We start from the raw sequence: 12,419 nt of genomic DNA, 5'->3' as shown, positions 1-12,419 counted from the left end.
GGTAACAGAGGGAGATTGAATGAAGCAGTGCATATGATGGGCAAGCAGTCGTGATCTCCAAGATCTGGAACTTTCAAAACAGTGTGGTTTATGAGAAACCAAGAAGCAGGACACTAAGTCATCAAGAGGCAATTATTGATATAACGCGGCTAGCTAAGATCTCAATGAAGAGGAATATGGAGCTGACGCAGTTTGCCAAAACTGCTTGCCAGGACTAGAGATCAAGCCTTTGGTGGCTGATATGCTACTCTGTATCTTCTTTTTCCTTTTTACAATAAATAAGGAGAGTGTATCACTATGTAGGAAACTTGGTTTGCATAATTTATAGAAGCAATGAAGTTTATTGAGGCAAGGAGCTTTAACCACTATGTTCCCCCTGACATTGAAAAATGGGAAGTTCCTATTAATTAGTTGTGGAGAAAAGAAGAGGGGTGAAAAGGAAGAGGGCAAGGCCATGATAACTAAGGTAAAAGGGGGAGGGGATAAGGTTCTCCTTCTATTATTGTCTACTTACCTTATATGGATAAGGGAGGACAAGGTTCTCCTTACTTCTATTAGCAATGCATCAAGACTATTAACTGGTGCAATTTTGTATGCTTTTCATTTGAACAACTGAAAATTAGAATTCATTTTGCAATAATATTGAATTTTTCTATCAATATATAATGGTTGTTTGTTTGAAATGTTGCAAGTTATAGCGTATTTGCTGTTGAGATATTATAAATAAATTCCTTACATGCTTGTGAGTCTGAGTCACCTTCAGTTGAGACATGTGTAAAGTTTCTCTTAAAGTCTCCACCCCCCATAGAATTTCCACCCATAAAGTGGTGCATATGTTTCTCCATAAAGTTGAGCAATCACATCCTATAGTATTGTGGGTGTCCACTAATAGAAGGAATGCTGGTATGCTTAATATAGGGGTATTCAAGAGGTTTGTGAGTGTGTATTTTCAATCTCAAGGCATAGAAGTCACTAGTTAATGCTCTCACTTTAAATATTTACCAACATTCCCCCTAATGTACCTTTTACTTTACATTTGTCCACATGCTTCTCATCTCAATACCACCCATAAATCAAGAATCTATTTGTTTGTCTATGCAGGTATCACATGTTTGAAATTAAAGGAGCATTAACAGTGAAGTTTGTTTACCTTTGAAAATGAATGTGTGGCACCTCCATCACCAAGAACACCAGGAAAACAAAGGCCCTTGGTATGTGTGCCTCCACCACCAAGCACATGCTACTCTCTCTCTCTCTCTCTCTCTCTCTTTGAGTCCAAAGTGTCTATTTGTAAAATCAAGGGTCATTTTGGGCATGCTAGTTGGTCACATAATATGTCGCCCAATAATTTTTTTGGGAAATTAAAACCCTAAACTACAAATCCTTATTTGGGATCTTTGTGAACAAGAATAGTAACATAGAAATGATTAAGCACTGTAGCTTGAAATCTATGTGCACATTGTTCCAAGTACGCAATCGTGAGGATCCTTCTACACTAAAGGAGTCTTTTTTTCATGAGATTGGTTGTGGTGGTAAGGTGGTCTACTTTGTGCAATGCCATTGGGCAAGACAATTTAAGCACGTCAAAATCAAGCGAGCACCTGGAAAGGGCCATTGTGAACACATTTTTGGTGCTAACATATGTCTTTCAATAGAGGGAAATGTTCTTTCCATGAGCCCTCATGAAGCCACTTGTTTCCATCCTACACATTCATCTTGATGAATAATGGTTTGAATCATGTTGATTTTTTTTTAGCCTAGAGGGAGATTTTCTTTCCATGAGCCCTCATGAAGCCACATGTTTCCATCCTAGAGATTCGCTGGATGAATAATGGTTTGAATCATGTTAACTTTTTTGTTCTCTTGATGAATAATGGCTTGAATCATGTTGACTTTTTTGCTTTATTTTGGATGCATGCCAAGGAAAAATGTGGTTTTTTAAAACACTTTTTGGGGTCTCGCTCTCATGGAAGACGAGGCTCATTGGGGACGAGACATATAAAAGCACATAATCCTCCTCGTCCTCCTCCTCCTCCTGCAAGAGAATCATGTAGGGAGTGAGGAGGAGAGAAAATGAGCAACCTGGGTATCATGGGAAGGTGGCAGATGAGCTGGGGCGACAAGAACCTCCTGTGGTGGTGGTGGTGGTGGTGTGCAATAGTAGTATTATCAGCCTCCTCTTCTTCTTCTTCTTCTTTTGCGAAGAATACCAACAACTCCTCATCATTGGCAGCTTGCCAGCCTTCGGATATGGAAGCTCTTGAGGGCATTCGAGGCATTCTCGCCCCCCTCCTGGACCAGCTTTGGACCATATCAAAGGAGGGAAATTAAGGCATGCTCCTCATTGGGGGTGAGTTCATCTGCTATGTATACTGGTTGTGGCTCTCTGCCCCTTCTGTGCCAGGTTCAATTCCGTAACTTTGGCTGGGCCATCGTATCCTTGGTGTTGAGCAGATTAGTACATCTGAGACTGCCAAAGATTTCAAGGATGATAGAAGCAGAAACGATCGCTAGTGAGATTCAGAATCAGTGGAAAGAGGTTGCACCCTTTGATCATAACATGACGTGGCTCCATAGGGCAGCGAGAACTTGGAAAGCGACCACCTCCATAAGCTCAATCTACTTCTCTAGAGAGTAGTAGTGAGTAAATTGCCAGTTAAAGATAGACTCACTAAATGGAATCCATAAGTATCTCTGTTCTGCTTACTATGAAAGTCAGAAAGAGAAACCCACTTTCATATTTTTTGGGAATGTCCCACCAGATGTAGTTTGTGGTGGAAGTTGTCAAATGGCTTGAGAAGAATGAGATCAGCATCCATCTATCATGGAAAGTGGCTCTCGTAGGTAACAGAGGGAGATTGAATGAAGCAGTGCATATGATGGGCAAGCAGTCGTGATCTCCAAGATCTGGAACTTTCAAAACAGTGTGGTTTATGAGAAACCAAGAAGCAGGACACTAAGTCATCAAGAGGCAATTATTGATATAACGCGGCTAGCTAAGATCTCAATGAAGAGGAATATGGAGCTGACGCAGTTTGCCAAAACTGCTTGCCAGGACTAGAGATCAAGCCTTTGGTGGCTGATATGCTACTCTGTATCTTCTTTTTCCTTTTTACAATAAATAAGGAGAGCGTATCGCTATGTAGGAAACTTGGTTTGCATAATTTATAGAAGCAATGAAGTTTATTGAGGCAAGGAGCTTTAACCACTATGTTCCCCCTGACATTGAAAAATGGGAAGTTCCTATTAATTAGTTGTGGAGAAAAGAAGAGGGGTGAAAAGGAAGAGGGCAAGGCCATGATAACTAAGGTATAAGGGGGAGGGGATAAGGTTCTCCTTCTATTATTGTCTACTTACCTTATATGGATAAGGGAGGACAAGGTTCTCCTTACTTCTATTAGCAATGCATCAAGACTATTAACTGGTGCAATTTTGTATGCTTTTCATTTGAACAACTGAAAATTAGAATTCATTTTGCAATAATATTGAATTTTTCTATCAATATATAATGGTTGTTTGTTTGAAATGTTGCAAGTTATAGCGTATTTGCTGTTGAGATATTATAAATAAATTCCTTACATGCTTGTGAGTCTGAGTCACCTTCAGTTGAGACATGTGTAAAGTTTCTCTTAAAGTCTCCACCCCCCATAGAATTTCCACCCATAAAGTGGTGCATATGTTTCTCCATAAAGTTGAGCAATCACATCCTATAGTATTGTGGGTGTCCACTAATAGAAGGAATGCTGGTATGCTTAATATAGGGGTATTCAAGAGGTTTGTGAGTGTGTATTTTCAATCTCAAGGCATAGAAGTCACTAGTTAATGCTCTCACTTTAAATATTTACCAACATTCCCCCTAATGTACCTTTTACTTTACATTTGTCCACATGCTTCTCATCTCAATACCACCCATAAATCAAGAATCTATTTGTTTGTCTATGCAGGAATCACATGTTTGAAATTAAAGGAGCATTAACAGTGAAGTTTGTTTACCTTTGAAAATGAATGTGTGGCACCTCCATCACCAAGAACACCAGGAAAACAAAGGCCCTTGGTATGTGTGCCTCCACCACCAAGCACATGCTACTCTCTCTCTCTCTCTCTCTCTCTCTTTGAGTCCAAAGTGTCTATTTGTAAAATCAAGGGTCATTTTGGGCATGCTAGTTGGTCACATAATATGTCGCCCAATAATTTTTTTGGGAAATTAAAACCCTAAACTACAAATCCTTATTTGGGATCTTTGTGAACAAGAATAGTAACATAGAAATGATTAAGCACTGTAGCTTGAAATCTATGTGCACATTGTTCCAAGTACGCAATCGTGAGGATCCTTCTACACTAAAGGAGTCTTTTTTTCATGAGATTGGTTGTGGTGGTAAGGTGGTCTACTTTGTGCAATGCCATTGGGCAAGACAATTTAAGCACGTCAAAATCAAGCGAGCACCTGGAAAGGGCCATTGTGAACACATTTTTGGTGCTAACATATGTCTTTCAATAGAGGGAAATGTTCTTTCCATGAGCCCTCATGAAGCCACTTGTTTCCATCCTACACATTCATCTTGATGAATAATGGTTTGAATCATGTTGATTTTTTTTTAGCCTAGAGGGAGATTTTCTTTCCATGAGCCCTCATGAAGCCACGTGTTTCCATCCTAGAGATTCGCTGGATGAATAATGGTTTGAATCATGTTAACTTTTTTGTTCTCTTGATGAATAATGGCTTGAATCATGTTGACTTTTTTGCTTTATTTTGGATGCATGCCAAGGAAAAATGTGGTTTTTTAAAACACTTTTTGGGGTCTCGCTCTCATGGAAGACGAGGCTCATTGGGGACGAGACATATAAAAGCACATAATCCTCCTCGTCCTCCTCCTCCTCCTGCAAGAGAATCATGTAGGGAGTGAGGAGGAGAGAAAATGAGCAACCTGGGTATCATGGGAAGGTGGCAGATGAGCTGGGGCGACAAGAACCTCCTGTGGTGGTGGTGGTGGTGGTGTGCAATAGTAGTATTATCAGCCTCCTCTTCTTCTTCTTCTTCTTTTGCGAAGAATACCAACAACTCCTCATCATTGGCAGCTTGCCAGCCTTCGGATATGGAAGCTCTTGAGGGCATTCGAGGCATTCTCGCCCCCCTCCTGGACCAGCTTTGGACCATATCAAAGGAGGGAAATTAAGGCATGCTCCTCATTGGGGGTGAGTTCATCTGCTATGTATACTGGTTGTGGCTCTCTGCCCCTTCTGTGCCAGGTTCAATTCCGTAACTTTGGCTGGGCCATCGTATCCTTGGTGTTGAGCAGATTAGTACATCTGAGACTGCCAAAGATTTCAAGGATGATAGAAGCAGAAACGATCGCTAGTGAGATTCAGAATCAGTGGAAAGAGGTTGCACCCTTTGATCATAACATGACGTGGCTCCATAGGGCAGCGAGAACTTGGAAAGCGACCACCTCCATAAGCTCAATCTACTTCTCTAGAGAGTAGTAGTGAGTAAATTGCCAGTTAAAGATAGACTCACTAAATGGAATCCATAAGTATCTCTGTTCTGCTTACTATGAAAGTCAGAAAGAGAAACCCACTTTCATATTTTTTGGGAATGTCCCACCAGATGTAGTTTGTGGTGGAAGTTGTCAAATGGCTTGAGAAGAATGAGATCAGCGTCCATCTATCATGGAAAGTGGCTCTCGTAGGTAACAGAGGGAGATTGAATGAAGCAGTGCATATGATGGGCAAGCAGTCGTGATCTCCAAGATCTGGAACTTTCAAAACAGTGTGGTTTATGAGAAACCAAGAAGCAGGACACTAAGTCATCAAGAGGCAATTATTGATATAACGCGGCTAGCTAAGATCTCAATGAAGAGGAATATGGAGCTGACGCAGTTTGCCAAAACTGCTTGCCAGGACTAGAGATCAAGCCTTTGGTGGCTGATATGCTACTCTGTATCTTCTTTTTCCTTTTTACAATAAATAAGGAGAGCGTATCGCTATGTAGGAAACTTGGTTTGCATAATTTATAGAAGCAATGAAGTTTATTGAGGCAAGGAGCTTTAACCACTATGTTCCCCCTGACATTGAAAAATGGGAAGTTCCTATTAATTAGTTGTGGAGAAAAGAAGAGGGGTGAAAAGGAAGAGGGCAAGGCCATGATAACTAAGGTATAAGGGGGAGGGGATAAGGTTCTCCTTCTATTATTGTCTACTTACCTTATATGGATAAGGGAGGACAAGGTTCTCCTTACTTCTATTAGCAATGCATCAAGACTATTAACTGGTGCAATTTTGTATGCTTTTCATTTGAACAACTGAAAATTAGAATTCATTTTGCAATAATATTGAATTTTTCTATCAATATATAATGGTTGTTTGTTTGAAATGTTGCAAGTTATAGCGTATTTGCTGTTGAGATATTATAAATAAATTCCTTACATGCTTGTGAGTCTGAGTCACCTTCAGTTGAGACATGTGTAAAGTTTCTCTTAAAGTCTCCACCCCCCATAGAATTTCCACCCATAAAGTGGTGCATATGTTTCTCCATAAAGTTGAGCAATCACATCCTATAGTATTGTGGGTGTCCACTAATAGAAGGAATGCTGGTATGCTTAATATAGGGGTATTCAAGAGGTTTGTGAGTGTGTATTTTCAATCTCAAGGCATAGAAGTCACTAGTTAATGCTCTCACTTTAAATATTTACCAACATTCCCCCTAATGTACCTTTTACTTTACATTTGTCCACATGCTTCTCATCTCAATACCACCCATAAATCAAGAATCTATTTGTTTGTCTATGCAGGTATCACATGTTTGAAATTAAAGTAGCGTTAACAGTGAAGTTTGTTTACCTTTGAAAATGAATGTGTGGCACCTCCATCACCAAGAACACCAGGAAAACAAAGGCCCTTGGTATGTGTGCCTCCACCACCAAGCACATGCTACTCTCTCTCTCTCTCTCTCTCTCTCTCTCTCTCTCTCTCTCTCTCTCTCTCTTTGAGTCCAAAGTGTCTATTTGTAAAACCAAGGGTCATTTTGGGCATGCTTTTCTAGTTGGTCACATAATATGTCGCCCAATAATTTTTTTGGGAAATTAAAACCCTAAATTACAAATCCTTATTTGGGATCTTTGTGAACAAGAATAGTAACATAGAAATGATTAAGCATTGTAGCTTTGACGAGCACGTGGAAAGGGCCATTGTGAACACGTTTTTGGTGCTAACATATGTCTTTCAATAAAATCAATTCCTTTTTACGGTAGGCAGCCTAGAGGGAAATGTTCTTTCCATGAGCCCTCATGAAGCCACTTGTTTCCATCCTACACATTCATCTTGATGAATAATGGTTTGAATCATGTTGATTTTTTTTCGAGCCTAGAGGGAGATTTTCTTTCCATGAGCCCTCATGAAGCCACGTGTTTCCATCCTAGAGATTCCCTGGATGAATAATGGTTTGAATCATGTTGACTTTTTTGCTTTATTTTGGATGCGTGACAAAGAAAAATGTGGTTTTTTAAAACACTTTTTGGGGTCTAGACTCTCATGGAAGACGAGGCTCATTAGGGACGAGACATATAAAAGCACAAAATCATCCTCATGTAGGGAGTGAGGAGGAGAGAAAATGAGCAAACTGGGTATCATGGGAAGGTGGCAGATGAGCAGGGGCGACAAGAACCTCCTCTGGTGGTGGTGGTGGTGGTGTGCAATAGTAGTATTATCAGCCTCCTCTTCGTCGTCTTCGTCGTCGTCTTCTTCTTTTGCGAAGAATACCAACAACTCCTGCCAGCCTTCTGATATGGAAGCTCTTGAGGGCATTCGAGGCATTCTCGCCCCCCTCCTCGACCAGCTTTGGACCATATCATCTTCTACTTCTTGTTGCAATTGGCAAGGCCTCGCTTGCAACTCCCAAGGGCTCGTCATCTCCGTCAACCTCACCTTCCTCTCCCCCCGCTCCTCCTCTAATTACAGCGCTCACGCCGTCCTCTCTTCCGCTTGTGGCCTCTCCAGTCTCCAACACCTCCACCTTCACGACTTCCTCAACTCTTCCGTTACTTACTCCCATTCCCCTTCTCTCCTCTCTTGCTTTTGCTCCCTCCCTAACCTCACTTCCCTCTCTGCACCCAATTGCTCCCTCGCTGTTCACATCCCTCCTTGCTTCTCCCACCTTCGCATCCCCCGCTTGCAGTACCTTGACTTGAGCTGGAACTCCATTACAGGTCCCATCCCTTCCACTCTCGGTTCCCTCTCCCACCTCCTCCAACTCCGCTTGATGGGCAACTCCAATATTGTCGGCCTTTTGCCATCGTCTCTTTGCTCACTCTCGTCTTTGCACGTCCTTGTTTTGAGTTATACCTCGTTGTCTAGCGAGCTGCCTTCCTGCTTAGGCTCTCTCGTTAGCCTCCAACACTTGGACCTCAGATCATCCGGCTTCCGAGGTACCATCCCCGACTCTTTGGGAAACGCAGTCAACCTCCGAATCCTCGGCCTCGAAAACAATTTGCTCACTGGTAGAATCCCCGCTACCTTCTCTAACCTATCCAACCTCCAATGGCTTGGTCTTTCCAACAATCTGCTTGCTGTCGGCCGTATCCCCACGTGGGTCTTCACACTTCCCTTGAGAGCCATCCGTTTAGGATCGTGCTTCCTTACAGGCTCCCTTCCGACTTCGTTTGCCAACCTTACAGATTTGAGCGCTTTAGATTTGTCTCACAACAACCTTACGGGTTTTGTACCAGCTGGTATATTTCAGTCTCTACAACGATCTCCAAATTCGTACCTGGATTTAAGCTCCAACATGTTGCTCGGCTCTTTCCCACCCGCCATCCTCGCAAACGGTAGCTTCCTTCAGTATCTGAATCTTTCAATGGACCATTTTACAGGATCTCTTGGAGCTTCCCGTACCTTTTCGTGCACCCACTTGTTTGTTTTAGATTTAACTGGTAACAGTTTCGCTGGCACACTGCGTGAATTAGAGAATTGTTCCACTCTCTATTCCCTTCATCTTGGACATAATCTGCTGCACGGGTCCCTTCCGTCACAGGTGTGGCCATCGGTGCTTTTGCTCTCTCTTGAAAATAATTTCTTCACAGGCCCCGTTCCCAACTCGATAACCAACTGCTCGCTTTTGACCTCTCTAGACCTCACTGCAAACCAGCTTTCTGGCGAGTTGAACACCTGGCTCCCGAAGCTGTCTAGCATTTTTCTCTGTGTTTTGGCTCTTGGGTCCAACCGTCTTGAAGGACCCATTCCAAATTTCAATGGGAGCTTCGCCCTACATCTTCGCTTTATTGACCTATCTGACAATTATCTCGCCGGCAGCATCCCGGAGTTACATTTGCCCTTCTTTTGCAATCCTCCATCCCACTTACAAGGGGTAGATACTCCCTCACCTTTGCAAGTCTCAACGCCTATTTCACAGTTAAATCCTTCCGAGCCTTTAGACCCAAAGTCGCTGGCAACTCAGAAATCCAGTGTTACAGCTTTGGACCTGTCCAGAAATTTTCTCAATGGCAACCTACCTCCTCAACTAGGAGAATTAGTAGCTGTCCAGCTTCTTAAGATTTCCGACAACCTTCTGAGCGGTGCCATACCCGAATTTCTGGGAAATTTCACACAGCTTCAGCTTCTCAGTTTGTCGGACAACGAGTTGACTGGCGCCCTTCCTCGCTCACTTGGAAACTGCTCCAGCTTGGCTATTCTCCATCTGGGGAATAACAAACTATCAGGAACATTGATACCTGAGCTGAATAGATTAGCAAGCCTGCACGTATTGATTCTTGCAAACAACTTCCTGCACGGAGCTATACCGCAATGGATGTTCGATTTCTCCCAAGCGCTCCAGGTGATTCACCTTTCCGACAATCAGTTCACAGGCACTCTACCACAGGTATTCAGTCTACCGGCTTTCCGGAATCCTAACGCCTCGAACTTGACTGGTTCCCATAGTCTCTACCTCGGCTCCAATATGCATATTCGTGAGAAGGGCATAGTCTTGGAGTACGTTCATCTTCTTGGAACCATGGCATCCTTGGATCTGTCTGGGAATCGGTTGAAAGGGGATATCCCTCCTGATTTAGGATCCTTGATTGCTATACGTTATCTCACGCTTTCGAACAACACTTTACATGGTCAGATTCCTGCAAACTTTGGCAACTTGTCAGAACTAGAGTCTTTGGACCTTTCCAATAACCTCTTAAGTGGTCAGATCCCATCCAGTCTTACAAATCTGCATGCGCTCGCTACTTTCAATGTCTCCAATAACCGTCTCTTTGGAAAGGTTCCAGAGGGAGGTCAATTCTCAACCTTCACAAAGGCTTCCTATCTCGGCAAACATGGCTTGTGTGGATTTCCATTACCTTCTTGTGACACTACATCGACGGGCCTTACTAACACAATTGAAAAGGGGAGATTCAGCAGCAGGAAATTGGTCCTTGCGCTTGTCACGTCCTTTGCGGGTGTAGGGATTCTCCTAGTACTTGGAGCTGTCGCTTGGTTCTTGGCTTCGAGGTCATCACATCGGGATCGATTAAGCGACCGGCCTGTCTTACCCGAGGAGCACTTGCATTTAACAGAAGCAGATCTCTTGAATGCTACAAACGGGTTTAGTGACGGCAACATTGTCGGCGTAGGGGGCTCCAGCATAGTGTACAAGGGTGTTTTGCCTGAAGGCAAGGCTATTGCGATCAAGGTACTGACCGCGTCGCCGCATGATGATAAGGCCAATGAGTTCTTTCTTGCAGAATGCCGAACGCTCGGGAAAGTCCGTCACCGAAATTTGGTGAGAGTACTGGGTGCTGTGTCGAATTTAGGCAGAAAGGCACTGATTTTGAAGTTCATACCCAATGGGAACCTGGATAAGCACTTGCACGACAAGGAGAATTGTGATTTGGATTGGCCGACAAGGCTTAACATTGCATTGGGTGTTGCACAGGCAATGGCCTACTTACATCACGATTGCGGAAGTGATCCCATCATGCATTGTGATCTCAAACCCAGCAACGTTTTGCTGGACGAAAGCATGGAGCCACATGTGGGTGATTTTGGAACTTCAAGGTTCTTCAGCTATGCCATAGACAACTCCCCAATGTCATCTCTTTTGACGGGTTCTATCGGTTACATGGCCCCTGGTAAGCTACGGTTCTTCGCTTGTGCTTGTGCGATAAGAAGGAAGCTCTGAAATCTACTATTTTGTGTCCCGCATTTTAGCTCTTAAAAAGCGTCGCTTCTCACCCCGTCATATGGCTGTATTTTGACAGAATATGCTGGTGCAATAAGAGTGACTCCCAAAGCAGATGTGTACAGCTATGGAGTAATGATCTTGGAGATGTTATCATGCAAGCGACCCACAAGCAACATGTTCAGTGGTAGCCATACTTTGGTAGCATGGGCACGCTGGGTCCTTACTCAAAGGCAACCACTAGAGTTTGTAGTAGATCATGCACTAGCCTTCGGGTTCGCATTAGCTACGCCTATTGATATAGAAGAGCAAGTATTGGCCCTTTGGAAAGTGGCTCTACTATGCTGTGAAGAGTCTCCAAGTGTCCGACCTACCATGAGAGAGATAGTCGAACAACTTTTACGAATCAAGGGCTGAAGTCCCTTAACTTTGTCTAGTAAGGCAATGAATCCTCTCTCTCTATATATCACACTTAACATAAATTTATATTACACATGGATGTGTATTATGTGACAACTTTAATTTTATTGCATAAAATCTAGTGTTACATTTGGTTCTTGTTTGAAGTTTCCTTGTAAATTCTAAATGTTATCTCAAAAATTATCTTAAATCATGTAAATTTCAATCTTGATAACTACAAAAACATGCTCAAAAAGTAAGATTTGGGAAAGTAACCTCAGTGACTAATGGGTCTACTAAACTCAAAAATTCATTATCTATACATTCTAGCTGCATCGGATTTCCGTGGGAGTTGTACCACTACGTCTGTAATTTTGTGTTTCAATTCAACAATTGCACTGGATCTGCAAAACTCCATGAATTTGCAAGATTCACTGGGAAAAATTAATAGGTGATAGTTCACTAGCTTAACCCCTAACCTAATCTATTAAATTTAATTAATCCGCCCTCTCTAATCCTTCCCTCCCCCTCCACCTTGCCGCCCTCTGCCTCTCTACATTCCACCTTGCCGGCACATCTCTTCGCCCGGGCTCTGGTCGTCGATCACCTCCCCCACATCTACACTCTTCCATCTTCCGTTTGATTCAAGCTCCTCCCCTCCAACAAATGCTCTCAATCAAGCTCTGCCCTTCGCCCTCGGCTAATTCAAACTCCTCCCCTTTGTCCGCTGCTGCACTCATCCTCATCATGTCGCCTGATGCATTGCTCTCACTCCTCATTGGTCTCGCATTTGTGGACTGCTTGAGCTTCATATTCCTTTCTTTGTGCCATGCCGATCGCAAACATAGTCCACTCTCTGC

General features: G+C 43.0%; 1 protein-coding gene across 2 annotated transcripts; it reads left to right on the top strand.

The window, feature by feature from the left end:
• Nucleotides 1-7,771: 7,771 nt before the first annotated feature.
• Nucleotides 7,772-11,671, top strand: LOC147904456 (uncharacterized). Of its 2 annotated transcripts, XM_087386554.1 has the most exons (3): nucleotides 7,772-10,761; nucleotides 10,915-11,110; nucleotides 11,240-11,671. In XM_087386554.1, the coding sequence occupies exons 1-3, from the start codon at nucleotides 7,780-7,782 to the stop codon at nucleotides 11,575-11,577; spliced, it is 3,516 nt and encodes a 1,171-aa protein (XP_087242680.1). In that variant the 5' UTR covers nucleotides 7,772-7,779; the 3' UTR covers nucleotides 11,578-11,671. The 2 variants fall into 2 exon arrangements, with proteins under 2 accessions (XP_087242680.1, XP_087242671.1); XM_087386545.1 differs by having other exon boundaries at nucleotides 7,772-11,110.
• Nucleotides 11,672-12,419: the final 748 nt, after the last annotated feature.

This window comes from Dipteris shenzhenensis, chromosome 2, assembly GCF_047967505.1.
Source record: "Dipteris shenzhenensis isolate YYH24624 ecotype China chromosome 2, Dip_SZ_1.0, whole genome shotgun sequence".
Lineage (NCBI taxonomy): Eukaryota > Viridiplantae > Streptophyta > Polypodiopsida > Gleicheniales > Dipteridaceae > Dipteris > Dipteris shenzhenensis.
The sequence above is the reverse complement of the archived record's forward strand: the minus strand, read 5'-3'. Positions and strand labels throughout refer to the sequence as shown.